This window comes from Phocoena phocoena, chromosome 7, assembly GCF_963924675.1.
Source record: "Phocoena phocoena chromosome 7, mPhoPho1.1, whole genome shotgun sequence".
In the NCBI taxonomy this organism is placed as follows: Eukaryota; Metazoa; Chordata; class Mammalia; order Artiodactyla; family Phocoenidae; genus Phocoena; species Phocoena phocoena.
In genome coordinates, this window is record NC_089225.1 from 84,262,264 (window position 1) to 84,284,018 (window position 21,755).

The window sequence follows — 21,755 nt, forward strand, 5'->3', positions numbered from 1 at the left end:
TAGAAGATAATCTAAACACAGAAAGAATGAAACAACTGACACACATTCAAAGTGAAATCCCTAAAACAACCAACAATAAGAGTGAAGCCAACTGACTTTTTAAAGAGTTAGCCCTGTAAGGTAACGTAATTGGAAAAATGAAGAAAGCAGGATGTCTTTTTGAATGCAGTCCTCTGAAATGAGGCAGCTCCAACGGCTGGGGGCTCCGTGATGACCTCTGAGGACAAGAGGGAGCTGCACTGTGCAGGGGAAGACAGGACTCTTGGGAGTCTCCCATCACTGGCTCCTGTCCCCCAGCTCCTTCTAGGATACCTGAGAGGGCGAGGAGGTGTGCCCTGCAGTAAACAGCCATCCATCAAGCTGCCAGCCGCCAGCTTCCCCTTGCTGGCTTTGCACTGGCAGAAAGCTGCGTGGCTATCTCCATCCCTTTGTGAACCTACTCTTTGAGGGAAGGACTCACATTTAGCCCCGTGTTCTGCAGGCAGGCAATCAAGGCGAAGTACCTGGCTAACCTCCCCATCATAATCAGATATTTTATAATTTTTTTATAGTCCAAATGTTTCATGTTGATAATTCATACTTAGTTATTTTTCAATTAAAAATAATAGTGAGCGCACAAAAGAAAAAGAAATACAGGGGGCTTCCCTGGCGGCGCAGTGGTTGAGAGTCCGCCTGCCGATGCAGGGGACACGGGTTCGTGCCCCGGTCCGGGAGGATCCCACATGCTGCGGAGCGGCTGGGCCCGTGAGCCATAGCCGTTGAGCCTGCGCGTCCAGAGCCTGTGCTCCGCAACGGGAGAGGCCACAACAGTGAGAGGCCCGCGTACCAAAAAAAAAAAAGAAAAGTGAGCTTTTTAAACATAGAAAAGCTGTATTTTGAAAAGGTCTGCTTTTTCAGTTACTGATAGAATGATTTTCTTACACCTGACATCACCTAATTAAGACTACCTACCTGTCTTCCTCCCTCTTCCTCAACCATCTCTCTCTCACACCATCTATCTCACACATGCAGTCCATGGGGAGTAACTCTTCAACTGCATATGTCAGGTTACTCAGAATTCAGGTACCCAGACTGTGTATTTATCAAGTATCCAAACTATGTGTGAAGGAGGTGTGCACACAGGGTGCCAGTTTTGCAGAGTGTTATCTGTTTAATCTTATTCCCCAGAAGATTTAAGGGGGCCTTCTTCATCGAGTCGTTGCTGTCACTGAAGGTCTAACAAGCACCGGCAAATATTATAAAGTCATAAAACCTAGTACAAATTTTAGGAAACGTATCTGTGGACAGGACATTCAAGGTCCTTCATTTCCTGTCTCTAACCTTCCAGTCCAGCCTTCGTTCTTCTATTTCTTTTCCTCTCAGCCACCAGGGACCTGCACTCCAAACATCAAACTAGTTGGTTGGCATTTCGCAAATAGTGAATTTGCATTTCCTCCTCCCGGGCCTTTGTGTGTGTTGTTCCCTCTGCCTTGAAGGGCTTCCCAATTCTGCCATCCTGTGAAACCATGCTAATTAAGGCCCAGCTTAAATGTCATCTCCCCTCTATACCTTCTTTAACAGCTTCCCAGCAAACATACAGAGAAAGAATCTTCCCCCTCTCTTCCTGCCAAGGCATTGGGCTCATTCAGCTATTTCGTCACATGTCAGTGTATATATTGACTTTCATGTCCATCTGCCCCTCCTACTACTAAATTGATAGGTTCTTGAGAGGGGGGATGTATCCTCCATTTTAACACAATAATTGGCATGTTATAGGTACTCAGAAAACGTTCCTTGAAGGTAGGAACAGAAGCACTCCACTTAGGTTCTTATTCTGCTCTACCAAACCGAATGTAACCTTTCCTTAACTCACTGAGGCACAGTTACGGCTAGGATGAACACTCCACTTCTATGTCTGCTTTTGAGTATTGCTCTGTTTCCTTTTAGCTCAGCTTTCTCTGTTTTCGATGCAGGAGGTCTTCTATAATATTTCTTCCCATTTTTTTTCTATTAATTAACTCTAGCCTGGAGATGCCATAATTGATCATTTTAAAAGCTGTGCATCAGTGTAAAGAACACTGAGAAGGCTTTCTTGCTTCTGGGTCTTAGGCTTTGTTCTAAAACATTGATGTTTGCCAGTGCTTGACCTCTGGGTGAGGAAGTTGTGTTAGTCAGCGTTCTCTAGAGGAACAGAACCAGTAGGGTGTGTGTGTATGTGTACATTATAAGGAGTTGGTTCACATGACAACAGAGGCTGAGAGGTCCCAAGATCTTCAGTTGGCCGGCTCTAGAGTTAGGAGAGCCAATGTGTATTTCCAGCCCAAGTTCCAAGACCTCAGAATCAGGAGAGCCAGTGGTATAAATCCCAGCCTGAAAGCTGGCAGGCTCAAGACCCAAAGAGAGCAGATGTTTCAGTCCAAGTCTGAAGGGCGGGAAAGACCAACATCCACGCTCAAACAGGCAGGAGAGATTCTTTCTTACTCAGTCTTTTTAATTCTATTAAGGACTTCAACAGATTAGATGAGGCCCACCCACATTAGGGAGGGCAGTCCTCTTTACTCAGTCTACTGATTCCAGTGTCAATCTCATCCAGAAACACTTTCACAAACACACCCAGAAATAATGTTTAACCAAATACCTGGGTGCCCCATGGCCCAGTCAAGTTATTACATAAAATTGGCCATCACAGAGGCCACGTTCTGCATATGTATTTTACCAGTGTTGCCAAACAGTTGACTTAAGGAAGCAATTCTGTCTATGAAAAGCATCACGTATTTTACAAAGGACAATGAAATCACGGTCTTTGCAAGAAGTTTATAGTCCCATTTGATACTTTCATTTTAATCATGGAAGAAGTATAGAGTGAGAAAAACACATATATTCTAGTCAGACATAAGGCAAGAGTCTCAAGTTTAATGATTTTAGGAGCTAGGCAAACTAGTAATAAGTGGAGTATGTTGTGTATACACCAAGCCAGAATGGTGGAAACTGTGGTGCATAGGAAAACTCAAAACCTAGTTTAACAGTATGCAAAATTTTTAAAGCTGTAACTTCAAATTAGCTTTCGACTAATTTTTTTCCCTTGTTTAGCCATTAACTAGCTACAGGACTTTAGAAATTAATTTTTCCAGAACTCAGTTATTTTGTTAGAATAGATGGCTAATCTATAACCTCAAGATTCTTTTCCTGTGTTTTACCAGCCAGTTAAGTTTGAGAGGTTATGAAGAGACACCTTTGCTGATTTAGAGATCTAACAGGAATTCTGAAGAAAAGTGGCATGCCATCCTCCGAAGCAACATAATCTGCTTTCCAGTGACATTATAATGAATAGGTCTATTGTTTTGTGAACTATCAAGAGCAGAAATATCCTAATCATAGTTTTGTATCAAAAAAGTACTACGGGGGCTTCCCTGCTGGCGCAGTGGTTGAGAGTCCACCTGCCAATGCAGGGGACGCGGGTTCGTGCCCCGGTCCGGGAAGATCCCACATGCCACGGAGCGGCTGGGCCCGTGAGCCATGGCCGCTGAGCCTGCGTGCCCGGAGCCTGTGCTCTGCAACGGGAGAGACCACAACAGTGAGAGGCCCGCGTACCGCAAAAAAAAAAAAAAAAGTACTACGTATACTCACATGCCTCATGATGTCAGATGACCAAATGTCTTGATAATTAGGTAGCAAGTCTCTAGAGATGTTGACAAGTCTGTATCTTACTGCATGGATGCATGCTTTCTAAAGTTTGAGGAATGCCTCCTGTTGTGAAATAGGATAACTTTCAATACATACGTGTTGGCGTATGTTGAGTTTTCTTGTTCAAAGTCTTTTCATATACTCTGGAAGCTTTCAAACTATAAAGCAAGACAGCTTCTGTGGATTTATGGAGTCATTTTCTCTTTGGCTAAAGCCCTCCATGGTCACAGACCACTAGACTGAAAAAGGCAGCCGAACCCGTCCAAAGACCAGCATAAATTTTCAATGGTAGGGAAAACGGTTCCTGCTTATTAAATTAGAGAGAATATAGTATTTGGCAGCTACATATAAATGATGTTTTTCCCCTCTGAGTTAGAAGCAAGACTGTTAGAGATGTGTGATATTTGACTCACGTTTGTCAAGTTTAACTACATTAGTTGTGGATAATTTGCATGTTGTATCATGTGCTTACTTTAGACTTCCACTTGGATTTGACTAGATAAATGGGCTCACTCTGGCCAAAAAGCTCTCAGTTATGGACACATGTAAAACAATTTTTCCCCAGCACACAGGGGCTGAACATGAACATTAAAAAAAAGGATGCTGTCGTCTCCCCAGACTCTGACCCAGTACTCCAGTATTTATGTCATGGGGTTTTCTAAGTGCAGTATCAGGCATTCTCCATTGGTTGCTTGCTTCCACATTCCATTTATCTTCTTGTTTCATAGAAATTATGAATTTTAGTCCAATAAAAATAGGGCTTTTTCTTTTGATGATTCATTATTGGAAACTATTTTCACTGACTTTAAGGGCTTTGGGGAGGAAAACATGTTTATCCTTGACAGATCTTGGTATTTTTCCATGTCTCACAGGAACCTTTCCAAGTCTTTTTTTCTATGAAAACAAAATAAATTATAAGAATGGAGTCTTTCTAAACTAAAGTTGATTAACTGTACAGGCTTTCTAGAGTACTTTCTGAGAAATGCTGTACAGCACTTCCAGTCATGAAACTTGTGTGAAAGGATAGTAACAGAAGGCAGCGTCTTCATTCCATTTCATCCAAAGATGCTCTTATGAAATACAGTTTTTGCAAGCAGTTTATATTTGGAGTTATGTTTTGTTAGCAAAGTAGGTTATATTTCTATGGATGGGAATTATTTTTCCTAATCCTAATGTCAATACCCTATGAGTAGAGACTAGGTACAAAATGTAAGATAGATATTATGCTATAATTAGTAACTTCCCAATCCTCGTCTTTTAATCCTCTTTTAATTTTTCATTTGATGCTTGTCACTTGACATGGTGATATACCTACTAATAACATTATATATCTTTTTATTTAATAGATATATATTGTGTTGAAGAAAATGTCACATTTTTTAGACGTTAGTCTATTAAAGTATTATAAATCAAGTCTATCTTATTAGTCAAATATTCAGTCCAATATTGCTGTGGGGTGGGAATTGGTCTCTTTAAATTGACTTGTGCATTTTAAATTAGACTATAGTAAGGTATATTCTTACATTAGATACACACTTAATCTCTAGATACTAGATATTATCCAGGATACAAATTGAGTTGGGTCTTAAAGGATGAATAGGGCTTTTGATCAATAATAAAAATAATGATAATAATAGCTAGGGCCTAGCATTAAAGGAACACTTTGTTTTTCATGGCTAGGCACTCTGATAAGTTGTATCTCATGTAATACAACAATTCGAAAGGTAGGCTCAGAATAATGAGGAGGTGCTGAAGTTTAACTGGCTTCTGATTCTGGCTTTATCACTTACTGGCCATGTAATCCATCTAACCTTTCAGTATCCCCAATTTTGAAGAAATTAATTGTAACTACCTCTAGGGGTGGTATGAAAAATATGTGAGATAATACAGTCTGATACTCTGTGTCTAAACTGATAAGTGCTCAATAGATGTTAGCTGCTGTCCTTCTCCTTATTGTATAGATAGACAGAATGGTTGAGGCTCAGAGAAGCTACATAACTTCCCTACGTTTAGAAAGTGGTTGAGTCAGGATTTGAACTCACGCAGTCTGGCTCCAGAGTCTAGGTTTCCAACTACTATGGATTCTAGGAAAGCAATATATACAGAATATTACTTGGATACATTTATATATTGTAATATGATTGCCATTGTAGTGATATTATCACATTACATAATTATAGTGTTCTTTTGCATTTAAATGAAAAAACATTCCAGCATTTCTCTTTGATTTAAGCTATCTTCTAAGCCAGTATTGCATTTTCAGTGAATAAAATATGAGCTAGAAGTTCAAATGGAAGACTTTTTGAGGAATAGGGAGTTTATAGAAGAGGTCTCACCAGAAACATGTACGTGAGCATCCCTCCAGCTCCCACCCCACCACAACACAGGGCCCAAGTACTGTAGTTCTATAAACTATGCCTTCTCACTGCTCTGGATTGATTTGACTCAAGGATTCTGACTCCAGCTAGTAAAGTTCACCAGGACTATAAACAGGTGTGTAATAATTGCCAAGGGGACTAGACATTGCATATCTACTAGCCAACATATATTCTCCCTGTTGAGGGAATAATGTGGGATATCAAATCACAGTCAGAGTACTTGGGGAAAATGAAACCAGAATGAGTTTAGAAAGCTCATGATTCAAGCAGGGCCAACTTTTTGGGTATGTGACCTGTGTAGTTGCTCAGGGCCCCATGCTTATTGCCATCTTGGAATTCTTTAAATTTTTTGAACAAGGGCTCCACACTTTCATTTTGCACTTGGCCGCAGAGGTTATGTACTTGGTCCCAGATTCATGAGTTTAATGATACCACACTGTAATCCCCATGTCTCACCCATTTCACAATAAAGGTATCCCTACGAATGGGACTGTAAATTTTTTCCTTAATCCAGTGGATCCCTTCAACTGGATAATACTTAAAATGACACTGCCAGTGCATTCGCCTCTGACACCATTTTCCTGACCTCTGTTACTCTCATATTGACATACCACTTCTTTAGCTTATTTATATAGTGAATAAAAGTTGTCCTGGGTATATATCTTTAAGTTGATTTTGTGTATTTATAAACAGACCTTTACATATTTATTGAATAGATTATCTCTGAGAGAATTTTTGTTTCCTGACTCGTTAAGAAGTGCCCCATATGTTACTTCTGTGTTGTAGATGAAATAAATGTCATTAAGCTTGAAATTTACTTGAAGATGGGATTAACTGGCAGAACAGATTGGATGATAGAATGTAACAGAGACTATGTTGGTAAGAGAGAAATGTGGCTAGCAACCCAGTAGTCACTAGGGCAATGTCAGCTGACCTATGACAGTTATGCTTTTAAATGAACAATGAAAAGAAGACTTGGGTGAGAGTTAAAGACATACATAACATTTTTTTTAAAATACATTACTGTAAATAGGTCCTTTCTAGAGTTTTTAATCTTTGGCAAAACGAGGGACAGGGAGGCAGTTTACAGGAAAGCAACAAACATGATTGATGGCTGGATAGTAGGTGATATAGAAGAAATGTTAAAAGATACAATAGAAATTTCTCTTGTCTGGGGGACAAAAAATAAGGGAATCTTAGAGTCTTCAAATACATAAAAATGTTTTAAACAAATTTTGTTAATATATATTTTTTACATTTTAATACTGGATTAAATGTGTGGAATTTCAATATAAAGAATTTGCAGAAAATGACAGACATTTGGATTATAAAATCATTGAAATATTAAAATTTTTTTGGGATTTGTTTATTGTAATAGCTTTTGTCCATCTGTATTTGTTTAGAATATGAATGATGATTTAAAAACCAGTCCCATCAATCAAAACATTTCCCACCTGCTCTCTCTTAAGGGACTATCAAAGTAGTAAATTAAATGAAACCAACATTGTTTTACTACTTGTCCATCATAAAGTATTACTGGTTCCAGTGAGTACCTCTTTACAAGGGACCTTTGAAGATTTAAAAGAGGGTTTTAAGTGAATAGAATACCATGCAATGAAAAAAATTACATCATAAACAAAATTGAAAGGTAAATTGGCAAAAAATAAATTTGCAAAGATAAAAAAGACAAAATATACTTGAATAGCTTATTCATGTTGATGAGAAACAGTAGAAGCAAAATGAAAAGAAAGGCAAAGGGAAACAGGCAATCCATTATTGAAGAAACAAAAATAGCTTATAAAATTATTTTGAATAACACTAATAATCAAAAAATTGACTTTAAACAGGAGGATGTAATTTTGTCTGCAACATCATCAATGACTGAGAAAATGACAGTCCTGTACAAAGATAATTTATATTTTCATGCATCCAGAATGGCAGAATAAGCTAAATTATGATATGGCTAATTGTGTTATGAAATATTATTCAGTCAAGAATTTTCTTCATTTTTTTGCAAACTAAAATTAGAGAAAATTGCTCTCAAGAAAAACCTAAGTGAAAATATCAGAAAACGAAATTGTGTGCTATGTAATATGGCTCATGTAGTGTTAAGGTGTATGTATATACACACACACACACACACACACACACACACACACACTTAAAAAGGAAGACTGGAGGGAAAGCACCAACACTGTAACAGTAGTTTTCTGGGATTTGAGCCGATCCTTGTGTGTCTTTTCTGTGTTTTCAGAAGTCTTGTAACAACATCCTTTGAAGTTTTGTTCATATTCCCTCCCTTCCCCACCACCAAGACACAAGCACATACCACATCCACAGTTGGCTGGGGGGAACTGGTGGAGTTTGTGATCCCCACACCTTCTTGCCCCATACTTTTCTTTTTTCCTGGAAAACATAAGAAACTAAAGCAGCAAAGTGTAAAAGAGTCCTTTGGGTTTGGGAATATCAGACCGAAGACGGGGTTTTGAAATGCAGTTATTGCGGATGGTTATAGCAACCTGGATTTTTGGGACCAGTCCTCATTTCAAAGCTCGCATCCCATTTTTGCCATAAGTAGGCTCAATATGTTTTAATTTTTGATTTAGCAATTGTACTTTTTATGCCTACGGAATATGTCTTAGATGTTTTAGAAAGGCCTTTTGCACTAAAGTTAAAAATTTACAACTGACTCGCAAAGATCATCTTTCTACAATGAAAGACAAGACCTAGGATGCAGCTGCTCCCGGAGTCACGTCCTGTGACTGTGAACAAGGAGCAAGGACCCCAGGCTTCATCTTCAGGCCCCAATTAGTGAGGCATCATTCTATGTGAGTGTAATATACCCACGATCATAATTACAAATCCTGACATTTAGAGGCTCCCAAAGTCAACACCCATCCCAGCAGGGTTGGCCACATTATCAGGAGTTAAGGAGATGTAGAGCAATTAGAAGCCAAAGGAAAAGGTTAGCTCTACCACTCAGACGGAAGGCGTTCAGGAGCTAAACCCACCTGCTATTGCGGTGCTAATCTTTTTTAAATATCGGCTTTGAAGCCTTGTCATCCTTGACAAGGAGGATCTGAGTCTAAATGGAATGTTTAAGGGGAGTGCTTCCTCATCCCTCAATCAGGCTGCATGCTGACCTTTCTGTTGTCTCCACCAGTTGCTCGTCTTATCTTGAAATCCCAGAGAAGGTAGAACATCATTGGACCTGTCATGAGGTCAATCAGCCGGTGCTCAGGCCAATTTGCTAAATGTGTCCGTGCTAAAGAGTCTGTTCCTTCCCCAGCCTGATGAAATGTAGCACCAATTAATCACTGACTAATTTTCAGGGAGTTGTGACCTTGCTCATAATTGTAGTACATTCATTTACCTGGCTTTTGGGGTTCTCAGACCAGGAATATGAGGCCACCTCAGGGACATGTGAAGCTGCTGAAACTTGTGTTTGAGGCTACCAGGGTGACAGGCTAGGGGATACTTGCCTCAGGCCAGCACTGACTTAGTTTATTTAGAATGTTCTGTATGGCTTGCCCCCCCGCCCAAAGATGTTGCATATAGCTCAAGTGCATGCAAAAGACATTCTTGGTTTGAAAGTTTTAGTGATATAGTAAGGTCTCATTGTTTTTTCTATCAACCTATCAATTCTTTATTTGTCTTTAGAAGTCGGTGGCTTTGTCATCATTCTCCACGAAGGTTTATTCTCTGAGAGCTGTTGCGTTATCTTAAAAGCAGAAAGGTTTCTTTTTTTTTATTTTATGAAATAGACTGCTCTATTTGTAACCAAGTCTCATAAATTAAAATACTTGTCAAAATAAATGAATAGTCTGTTTGTTATATTCATGACTTAAAATCACATTTGATTGCTTGCTCATTAATCCACAAAATTAAGCAATACACCCTGGATTGCAGTCATTAGTACAAAATAAGCAGGGTTCTTCTAGCCGTCAAATGTAGTGGAGAACACTGTACAGTTGTGTTTGTCTCAAAACTAGGTATGTTAATGTGCAAATTTGTTTTACAATTTTAAAAGGTTTCCTCTGGAAGAAGATCAAATACGTAAATGTAGTCCACCAGGAAACAGGATTGGGATCATAATGTACTAAGTGGATTTTAGGTGAACAAATTGTAAGATGCAGTTCTGGATTGAACCTCAAGGATGGGCAGAAGCTATTTTGTCCTATACAGGAGCATGCCTGGTAATGAAGGTTACCTTTATTCCTAAGTGCATGGAAAATTAGGACACAGGTGGTATCCACATAAAAGTGTAGAATCCACATAAAAGACGCTTTGCTCTCCCTCTCGGATATAGCAGAGAACTCCAATCACTCATTTACCTGACCCCCTTCTACCTGCCAAGTACCATACTAGGAGCTTGGAATATCAAGTCAATTGTACTTTAGTTCTCCCATCTTTAGAATGGGAATAATGGTGCTTTTCTCATAGGGTTTCTTGTGATTCTTAAATCATATATGTAAGCACTTTCAACAGTGCCGAGTGCATAATCAGGGCTATAAAATACTTGTTAAATATATTTTTAAATGATGTGACCCATGGTTTCAAATAGCTTACGGTTTACTTTTAGAGGTAAATAAATCAATGATCTTTTGTGCTGTGTGACCAGTGATGACAGACACCTGGACAGGTTATTGTGGAAACACCACAGAGTATGGTGGAGAGCCTCATCTGGGAGGCTGGAACTTCATTTTGAAAGCCATAATAGATAATGAAGAGGTTTTTTTTGTTTTGTTTTGTTTTGCGGTACGCGGGCCTCTCACTGTTGTGGCCTCTCCCGTTGCGGAGCACAGGCTCCAGGTACGCAGGCCCAGCGGCCATGGCTCACGGGCCCAGCCGCTCCACAACATGTGGGATCTTCCCGGATCGGGGCATGAACACGTGTCCCCTGCATCGGCAGGCGGACTCTCAACCACTGCGCCACCAGGGAAGCCCATGAAGAGTTTTAAGCTGGAGCAAGACCAAGCCAGATCTGTGTGATGGAAGACCACTCTAGAAGTAGTGTTACGGGTAAATGTCAGGGGACTGGAGTGGAACCCAGAAGTGGATTGGGCCACTGGCAGTAGACCTGTGAGGACCTGGCCAGAGGTAGTGTGGCATTTCGTTGTAATGGGATAATTCCTGCAGAGAGAAATCACTCTTATATTACAGCAAGTTACTGCCTTCAAGGATCTATTGACATAACCTCTGATGGCTGTGGTAGCTCTGCGCCTCGGCTAAGAGATTGCCGAATTGTATTTCTGAGACAGTTATAGCTTTGGTTTGGTCAGAGAATAGAATTTGTAGGGAAAATGAAACTAAGCCAGTGGAATAATATTCAGTGTCAATGTTACATCATTGTAAGTGTACGTATGCTTTATAATTTACAAAATTATTTTCCCATATGCTATTTTATGCTTTCTGGTGTCAGATATACTTGTTTCAAATTGAATAGTCTTTCAAAAACACAGATTAGGTATGCACGATTTAGATAAGAATAACTCGAAGAAAAAGTCATTTGTGTGTGTGTGTGTGTGTGTGTGTGTGTCTCCATGCGTTGTAAAGCAACCTAACTTGTATCTTCATTTCTGATACTGTACACTCTCCCAAGACTTTCAGAGCCCTTGGGATTGGATAGAATCAAGGAACCATCTACTGATATACTGGGTAAATGGCAAGCGAAGCCACCCAGTGGATTGGCCTCATCCCTGAAAACTTCCCAGCCAGTTTAACCCAAGTATCTTCTGCTTTCCTGTGGGGATATTATTTTTAATATGTGTAATTCAGAGACAGTGGAAATATTACTGACGAGTATACTGAATTTTTTATATTTCTGACATTTGTGTTATCCTGATGATTCTTAAAACTTTCTCCCGGTTTCTGTACCTGTTTACTTTTCCTGTAGCTGCCCCCGGGTGCCCTAGGATTAGGGTTTGGTGGCTGCCAGCTGACCTTCATTGAGACCCTTTGCCCAACCACTGCTGTGGAAGGTGAAGGGCACCGAGGAAAGGGCTCCTCCGGCTTCCTCTGTGTGTATTAGATAATGAGTTGTAAATGTTGTTTCATGAATGGTGAGCTATTATTACTAAGGAAAGTAAAGAATGCAGCAAAGCAAACTTGAGATTCTCTTAAGTTTGTCAAGTGGTAACACATCATCTTTGAAATTTTAATTCAAGGTAGTCAAAAGATAAATAGGATTCAGTATAACTTACTACATAATTAAAGGAAGCAAATGTATTTTTGGCTGAAATATGGGTGTTTTTTAATAGGCATATTTTTTGTTATTATGGGACAGTTTAGGCTTCTGCCTCTTTAAAAAGTGATAAGGATAAAAGGGGTTCTTAGTACAATTGAATAAATCATGTTTTATTATTTTCTTTAGAATGCAGCTTAAAGCTGTAAAGTTTGTAAAGGTCCCTGTTATCGATTTTCAGTTTGGAGAGGAAATGAAAATTGGTTTTATCTCATTTACTGAATGTCGATTGAAGTTTCTGAGAAGCAGAGCTGTTACACGCTTGTTCTGAGGCTGGTAGATCTGATGAAGATGCTAATGTGAGCCTACTAATTTTTAAAATCCAGATTAAATGTTTTTAGCTGGCTGTCAAAATCCTTTGAAGGCAAAGGGTCCATTTTCAAACCTTTGTTTAAAGTGGCCTAAAATTAGCTCAATAGCCAGTTGTGATTTAGTTACAAGCAGATGCATACATTGAAACGAAATTCTGCAGTGTTTCCCCCAAAGGTCATAATGTGCTTTCTCTACTTGTGAAATTGTTGTAATTTCACAGTCTTACTTAGATTTAATTGTGTCTATTAAGATTTGAGACAAATGATTCCAGCTTTATTCTGTAGGATACTGCTTTTTTTCTTGGTCTTTTAATTCTACTTGATAGTTGTTGCTAACATGGAATATGTATGAAACAGTAAAAAAAAAAAAATATATATATATATATATGGCAAATAAGCCTTTCTTAGTAGTAAGTTAGTTCACTTGACATGTAATTAAAGTGGAGTCACATATCTCTCCGTGTAATTGCTTATCCCAAAAAGATACTTTTATAAATACAGTTTATTATGTTCTATGAGCATTTGGATCATTCTTTTTTATTCTCTATGTAGACTAAAGATAATAGCATCAGATTATAAAAACTCAGGCTGTAAAAGTGACAGAATGCTACAGGCTGACGACGGAGCAAACCACATCTTGAATATTGAGGGGCTCTGCAATAAATGTACTTGGTGGCACTTATTATTAAAATATTTACTTGTCAGTATAGAAAGTAAAGGCATTGCTATATTGCTTCGAGTTATGGTAAAAATAGAACAGACAGCACAAACCACGTATTGCTAGGTGGAAGAACGGCACTGCATGTCTGAAGGTTGTGTGTTCTTGTGTGATGAAGAGCAAAGAAAAGAGAAAAACAAAAATTACCTACTTGATGTGTTTGATCTTGGTACTTTCTCTGTTCCTCTGTCAACCCTGTGATGAAGAGATTAAAGAGAAGCAACAAAGTAAAAACAGAATAGGGATAAACGAGTCAAGTGGGACTCAGTCCAGGAGCCAGGGAATGCTAGCTATGGGAGGAAAAGGAATTAACATTTACCCTTCCGTTGTGTGCCAGGCTCTGTGCTAAGCATTTAGGCTTGTTAGGAATATTATCAACGACATTCATATTCTGCCTCCACCCCACTCACCCCCAGCACACACCCATGAACACACACTCACTCACACCTTTACCTTGTTTGAGTATAAACATAGGTCTGAATCCTTGAGGAGATATTGATGATGTGAAATTGTGAAGGGCACGTGGCTCTTCCGATCAAGGCTTTTATTCCGGGTTATGGATTTGGTAAATCCAAAGCTCTTTTATTTCTTTTTGATCTTTGAGGTGGTGGTTGTTGACCTTTACAAGGTAAATATGAAAAAAAGAGATTGAACTATTCTTTAAAATAAAGCTTTTGCATAATATATTTTCTAGGTAAATTCTAAATAATTTCAGATGTTCCTTCCTAATACCCCCTGGGGAAGGAGTAGTCAGGGGGTACTTGTAGTTACCAAACTAATGCCTGATCTTTGAATTGGAAACACCATCAGCATTGGCAATTGAGATATAGTTATTGAAAATAATTTGTACATACCACGTTAATGTACCTGTTTTCTTGTGTTTTCCTCAGTTCTTTTAAGGAAGTAGGTATTTTCCTGAGAAATACACTCCACCTTGACCTCTCAAGTAGAGGTACAAAACACATGAGGTCATTGCCTTAATTTTACTGACAGTTAAAGAGAAAATCTTTTCATGTTAAATCAAGCATGGGAAGCTGGTAAAATGTAAAATTGACATGAATTTGTAAAATAAAAGCTGAATGCTTCAGTTTTGAGTTTATGGCATGTCAATTCAAGCTGTGCTTCCACTCAGTTATTCACATTTGTTTTTTTTGTTTTTTTTTTTTTATTCACATTTGTTTTAAAGCTACTTCTGGGGACACATCCAAAAGCTTCACACCAGGTACATCAAAGTTGGAAGAAAGATTGGAAGAAAGCCAATTGGAAGAAAGCAAGCAAGGGGGTGTCTGGGACCAAACTGCTAACCTTGCCTATCTCTCCATCCACCATCCACCCTAGTACAACTCTTCCACTCCTTCAGAAACCAGATCAGCAGATTGTCCCTTTCAAAAATGAACCAGAAAAGGAAAAGAAAACACATAATCTCCATTTCAAGAGCAGAAGCCATTTCTGCCCCCCACCCCCACCCCCGGTGTTGAATAGAAAGTGAGGAACTTCTCCCCCCATCATAACAAAACGGAAGCAACAGTAATAATGATGATGATGTATTGAGTGTCTTACAGGTTTATATTGGTCATTTATACTCATTCATTTAAAAAATTAATTTTAGCGTTTTAAAAACACATGAAAAATCTAGCTATCTTTCATTGCTATATTAGGTTTCATATCCTTTTTTGCCTCTTTTCACTTGTTTATTTCAACAAATATATGTTGGGTGCCTACCATCTCTAATTCACTGTTCTAGGGATACAGCAAACAACAAAATTGACAAAAATCATTGTCTTCTTGGAGCTTATAATCTAGTATACTTTCCTAGGGAGTTTTACAGGGAAGACAGGCAAATAAATAAGACAAATAAGAAAAAAACATAGCATTGAGTGGTGACAAACACTATAAAGAAAAATGAAGGGAGTATGACAAGTGGGGGCAGGGGGAGAGGCGGCATTTCAATTGAGGTAGTGCGGCCAGTGAAAGCCTGGCGCTTGATAAAAATGTGAGGGATCGAGGAACAAGCCATGCAGGTATCTGGTGGAAGACTGTGTCAGGCAGAGAGAACAGCAAATGTAAAGACAGAGAGGGACAAAGAAGATAGCATAGCTGGATAGAATCCTGAGAACAAGGGAGAGAATCATCAGGACGTGGGGTCAGAACCTTCACTGGGAGCCCATTACCATACAGGGCATTGCAAAGACTTGGGCTTTATTCTAAGTGAGATGGAAAGGTATGACAGGGTTCTGATCAGAGGAGAGATGCGATCCGCCTTAGGTTTCAGCAAGATCACACTGGCTGTTGTGTTGAAAGTGGATTGAAAGGGAGCCTGGGTGGAAACAAGGAGTCCAATCACAGAGCCCTTGCAGTAACCCATGGGAGAGGCTATAGGAGCTGGGTCCAAAGAGGTGACAGTGGAGGGGGTAAGAAGTGGTCAAGCTCTGGTTATATTTTGACATTTATTGACCAATTGGATGTGTGTGCGGTGTATGAGAGATGAGGAGAAAGGGAAGGAAAGAGGGATTGAGGATTACTGTAAGTCTTTTGGCCTGAGCAACTAGAAGGATGGATTGCCGTTAATTAGGGATGTAAAAAGCTTATGGAAAGAGCTTTGGAAGATCAGTTTTTCAGTTTCTGACATGATAGGTTAGGCAATTGACCATATGAGCCTGGATTTCAGGAAGAAGCTCTGGGTTGGAGATTGAAGTATGGAATTTATCAGCATACACTTATATCTTTGCCATGAGACAAATTCAATCACAATACAAATTTAGAGGTATTCACTTTAACGTTTTTAGAGATAAGTGAAAGGAAACTTAATGGAGGGGCCAGGGATTTGAGGACAAAACTGAGAGAATGTGGTGTTCTGGAAGGTAAGTGAAGAAAACCATTTAAGGAGGAAGCGGTGATCAACTGTGCCCTAAAATCAAGCCAGAGACGCGACTTTGAATTTAGCAGTGTGGAGACTGTTTTTGGTCTTGACAAGGGCGGTTTCAGTGGAAGAGAGGGGTGAGAGCCTGGCTAGAGGGGCCTCAGGAAAGAATAGGAGGACGGAGATTGGAAACTATTCTACGGAGAGCTTTCAGATTTGGCTTTAGATGGAAGGTGGGAAATGGGGTGGTTTCAGTAGGGGTGAGTCTTGAGAAGATTGATTTGTTTTTGGTTTCGGTTTTTTGATGAGCAGGTGAATAGCATACTTGTAAACTGACCTACCTGTGTGTATCTGCGGATTAGATGCCTAAATGCTGATAGAGATCTGTGGGGGTGGGAGTTTTGATTGGAAGTAAAGTCTGTTTGAACAGATCATTTTGGATCATGTGGTCTTATGAAAATGTCACTGCTGTACTGAGTGACATGAAAATACTGGCAACACATAAGGAGAACAGAAGGGGCACCAGAAGATGGATAGGACAGCAGAAGAGGAAGGCATCCAAATCAAATATTGCCTATTTGCATTTTGCAAAAAGTTGAGGTTACTGCAGTTCCTAAGGTGTCAGTGGAAAATCTCCCACATGCCACAGAAGTTTAGTCTAAATGGAGCCTTAACAGAAATTTTTAAATAAAGATATAACTCTTTTTTTTTTTTAATGTTCAGCTCATCGCTGTGGGAAAGGTAATTTTGAATGGGTTTAAAGGCGGAGTAAGGCCATTTTCATACACTGGACACTTTGGAAATCAGTCTGCCTTCTGTTGAGGGATTAGAACAGTGGTTTATGTTAATTACATATCTCTGTCACACTCTCCACCAGGAACTGTGTCACCAGGAATGTAGGTGTTCTTGATGAATCAAGTAATCCAGCTAACAGAGACCTACAACATAGGGTTTAAATTAATTATCAGTGTTGACGCAAGTGTAAGTCGGGATATACCGTAGATGTTGAGATGAAGACTGGATGAAGAGGCTCTTATCAGCCAGCACTTGTGGTACCAGTGCCTTTGTCTGGGTGCCACAGATTCAGGAGCTGATTCTCTTCTTTCCAGGAGTAGAGACTTTATTCCATCCATTCATCCAGACATCCAGAGTAGGCTCTGTGGAGATAATTCCTGTCAATCATGAGATTGGGAGATAGACTAGGCAATTAATTAATCAAAGAGATGATGAGATTTGGGGAGCCTCCAGGTCTCACTGTCATCTTTGAGAAAGTCGTGTATTTGCCTGTATCTCCAAAGAGTAGAATACACATTTCTTTAGGGCATAACATCCTCCTGGACAAGCTGTAAACATTCCATAATGTAGCCTCTCTTTTCACAGTGCTCTTTTTGGAAAATACAGTATGGTCTGAATCCCTGGATTGGACGAGATTCTAGTACAGATTACTGTTTAGTCTGTCACTTTGGGAAACAAACTCTCTGACTCCCCTGTGTTCCCATTAGATAAATAGGTATAACGTTGTTACTGCATATGCTCTGACCTTGTGTGAATATAATAGTAGTATGGAAGACAGTGAAGTATTTTAAGGAGAGAAGGTTACATAAGAGCCATAGATAATGATTTATTTATGAGCTATCAAGTTTAAGCTTTTGTACTATACTTCTGAGTGATATCCTTTTTTTCTTTTTGCCATTATTTCAGGCACATAGGATCTACTAAGATTTAAGGATGTAGCAAGAGGGAAATCTTACACAAAACTGTGTGTAGTACCAGTATAATAAGCCACTTTGCCTTGTTGATTAGTATTTTAAAATAAATGTTACAAGTATGTGTTAGAATTCACCAATATGTAAAATTGAAATTATGTCACAGGAATAGTGATGAAAATAACACTTCTATCACATTTTAAAAGTTGATTTTCTTTCTCTTTTCAGGATTTAAAGTGTTAAACTCTTCATTTTGGCCAGATGATTAGAAAGATATAGTTCTCCTGATTATTTTTATACTAGAATAATCTTTCATTATTAATCCATTTAAGTCATCTCAAATCGGTTCATCAGTGCTACCAATTAAAAATAGAAAATGTATGTGCTCAATTTCAAGAATTAAAAATAATGCCTTGGGAGTAGCATTTTTTTCCGTGGTGAGAGGATTGCTGGATTTTCCAATTAAAGAAGTCTCCATACTGGAAATGAGTAGTCAATTATGAAGGTTATTTTTGAATAGCCAATTTGCATATCCCTAATTGTATTCGTTTCTTTTGAAAGACTGAACTTGGAATTTATGATGTTTTGATTGGTTAACCCTGCACTGGTGTTATTAATACTACTGCCAACAAGGTTCCCCTATGAATGGGGCTTTGAGTGCCTTTCCTAAATAAATGTTTGAATGATAAGTAGGTTTGTTTTATTTAATGAATGGAAATATCTGAAAACTTACTAGCAGTTTTCTAAATTTGCACTCACTGCACTTTATTGGATTGACAGTAACATCCCTGAGCTGCCTACTGCACTCATATTTGTACTTTTCCACATCAGCTGATGAGAGCCATTGGAAGTTCCTATCGTGATGCTGTCTGCTGGCCAAAAACGCAAATGGCCGCCTCTGCCATTTATACAGCAGTGTTTGCCCAATTACTTGATTATTTTATTATATGTTGCCTCTATTTTAAGAAGAATGACTTGGAGATGGACAGTTAAACGTTTTTATATGAATGACGAGAAGCATAGTTCTCATATGAAATAAAATTGAGATGAAGATGGGAATAAAAGTTCTGAGGTTTAGTGTCTTTGGACTTAAACCAATCAACATTGGTTAGTCATGAAGGAAAGTAACGAAATTACAGGCATGAATACAAATGGGATATCTATGTGTACAAGATAAACACAGATTATGTGTAAATATACACATGTATGTATGGTTCTACTTATGATTGTGTCTGAAAGGCAGTTACAGTAAGGGATTTTATCGTCTTTACCTCTCTAAACCTGGAATGTCCTCTTCTACCATGTAAGTCTATTGTTCAAATCCTGCATATTCAACTTTCATGTCTGGCAGCACTCTTGAATGAAAGAGATAATGAAGTCGTTTCAGGCATATGAGAAAAGGTGGTGAGGGGAGGTGGCGGCCATTTCATTCCTTCCAGAGGACTAGCCAAAATTGGATCTCTATTTCAGGAATATACAAACCATTAATTATTTCTTGACCATGGCACTTTTAGGCGTAATGTTGAATTAAGAGTTGTGCTACAGTAACATTAAAGTTTTCAGTTTTAAGAAGTCATTTTTTAAAAAACCAAATAAAGATCACAATCAGCTAGATACAGGGTTGATGTGATATGCATGTTCTACAAAGTAATTAGTGCTGTTGGATTTGTTTGTAGCTGATTGCTGTGTTTGACGAACAAGAACCACTCCACAAGATCGAGAGCCCCAGTGGAAACCCCGCAGGCCGGCAGAGCCCAGATGCTTTTGAGACAGAAGTGGCTGCCCAACTGGCTGCGTTTAAACCAGTTGGTGGGGAAATTGAAGTAACCCCTTCTGCTCTGAAATTAGGTAGGTGTGTTATTTTAGTGGTATGCTTTTCACCTGGTGGAAAAACCTCATCTTGCTGGCTATGAGTTTCTTCTACTTTATGACTTACCCTGTTAGTGTTTGCCTTTAAAAAAATCAACCCGGTTTGTCTTTCTCTAAATTATTTTTTTTACGTAGATCTTTGCAGCTGCTGATGGTCAGGCCATAGATGCAGTTCTTTTCTTGAATTGCAAGTGAATCTGAATTGCGTATCCTTGAAGTTACTGGGGAGGAGTTGGACTGTAAATGATGAGCTTCATCTGTAGCATATGAGGACTGCTTAAATTTTTTAAAAAGTCACTTGGTAAAAGCTAAGGGTTATCAAGGAATCCAGGCTAGAAATAAAAGGTCGCTTTCCGTTTTAGCCACCTTTTTCTTCTCCACAAGTTGTATAACTCAGAGTTTGGGGGAAACATTTTGAAGTTAGTTTCTAATTCTGTCCTACTGATTTATTCCAACCTGGTGATTTTGCTCAGAATTCCCTTTTGTTATATTTGTTTTAAAGGTATTGATAGAAAGAGAAAATAAACATTCTTCTAAAGTTTTAGTGAATTTATGTCTCCAAGATAAATAATGTCAGTTATTGGTGATAACTCTTAAAGATAATTTTAGGTCAGTTTAACAGCATAAAGTTTTGAAAATCCACTAATATTTTGGTACTGAAAACCATTTTTTATTCCCGTTGAATGTATGCATACATTTTGAGACAGCTCTAAGCGCCGGTTATAGGTTAATTCTCAAGCTAGACCAGAGGTTTTTTTCCATTTTGCAAAGGGAAACACATGCTTAAAATTGTAAAAATTTTACATAGTATAATTTTTGCCATTTGAAACAAAATACATTATACAGTTTATTTTACATGCCACAATACTGAATATTTATATTTTGTACTAATTTTCTGGAAAGCATCTACAGTGCCCCTTTTAAAATAAACCAAGTGGAAATTAAATGACCCATCGTCTTCATAATTTTTCTCTATCGTTTGGAAACCAAGCTAGCAGAGCAGTTCTGCTGGAACTCGGTCATCGGAGGGCTTTGTGGCAGCTTCTCTTCATCTGGAGTGAAGTTTGTGGCTTCAGCAACCTCACAGCCCTATCATTCATTTGCATAATGGATGCCTTTTATGCATTATGCAAATAGTATGGGAGGAAAATTAGGCAATAAGGGAAGACGAAAGGAGAAAATTGCTTGTTTTAATATTCTATTTATAAGCAAGCACTGTGGTCTTCAAAAGGCTGAACCTCAGAGTACCCCTGTGCCTGGGAATTTGTTTTTTCACCTTTCTCTTATGAGCTTTCTCAGGGAAAAATGTTTGTTTTTCTTTGGCTTTTTCAGCTTTTGTTGAACCATCTGAGCAATGTAACGTTCAGCGTAGGAAGAAAAGTAAGCTGAGGTTCCCCATCGTTGAAGGTGGACCTTCTGCTTCTTCAATACTGATGTTGGGTCAGACACAGATAGGAAATAATATTTATTCAGTGGTGACTATATGCGAGGCACAGAGCTCAAGGCAGTGCACCGCGTATTCTAAATCCTGTACTCCTAACAATTCATTTAAGCCTCGTGATACTTAGTTGGGTTCTATTATCTCCCTAATTTAACAGATGAGGAAACAGGCCTAGAGCAGTTAAATAACTCCTCCAAAGTCACATAGCTGTTAGGTGGCAAACGTAGGATTTGAACCCTTGCTAGCTCCAGTGTCAGGAACAATTTTTCTGTGCTGTCTTTCACATGCTCTTTGTAAAATAATACAGTGATATCATTTTCCTGAGAGTCATTTTGTGAATATGTATCAAACCCTGAAAATGCTTAACTCCTTGGCTTCAAATCCCATTTCACCTTGTGTCACAGATGAAATGGTGAGATTGGCCAGCCTTCACTATTTGGTGGTCAGTGTTGCCTTCCAGCCATTCAGTCTGAAACCGTGTCATTATATCCTTTTCCTTCCTTTTCTTCCCATCATCATCCACAGTTTCTTCAGCCTTCATGTCCGTGACCATTGAAGCAGGCCA

General features: G+C 38.9%; 1 protein-coding gene across 4 annotated transcripts in view; it reads left to right on the top strand.

The window, feature by feature from the left end:
* The window catches only part of PARD3B (par-3 family cell polarity regulator beta), a 1,043,826-nt gene that overhangs the window by 364,221 nt on the left and 657,850 nt on the right, over positions 1-21,755 (top strand). For all 4 annotated transcript variants that reach the window (XM_065880246.1, XM_065880249.1, XM_065880248.1 and 1 more), the window contains exon 3: positions 19,557-19,728. In XM_065880246.1, coding sequence (XP_065736318.1) covers positions 19,557-19,728 — 172 coding nt within the window. The remainder of the gene's footprint in view (positions 1-19,556; positions 19,729-21,755) is intronic.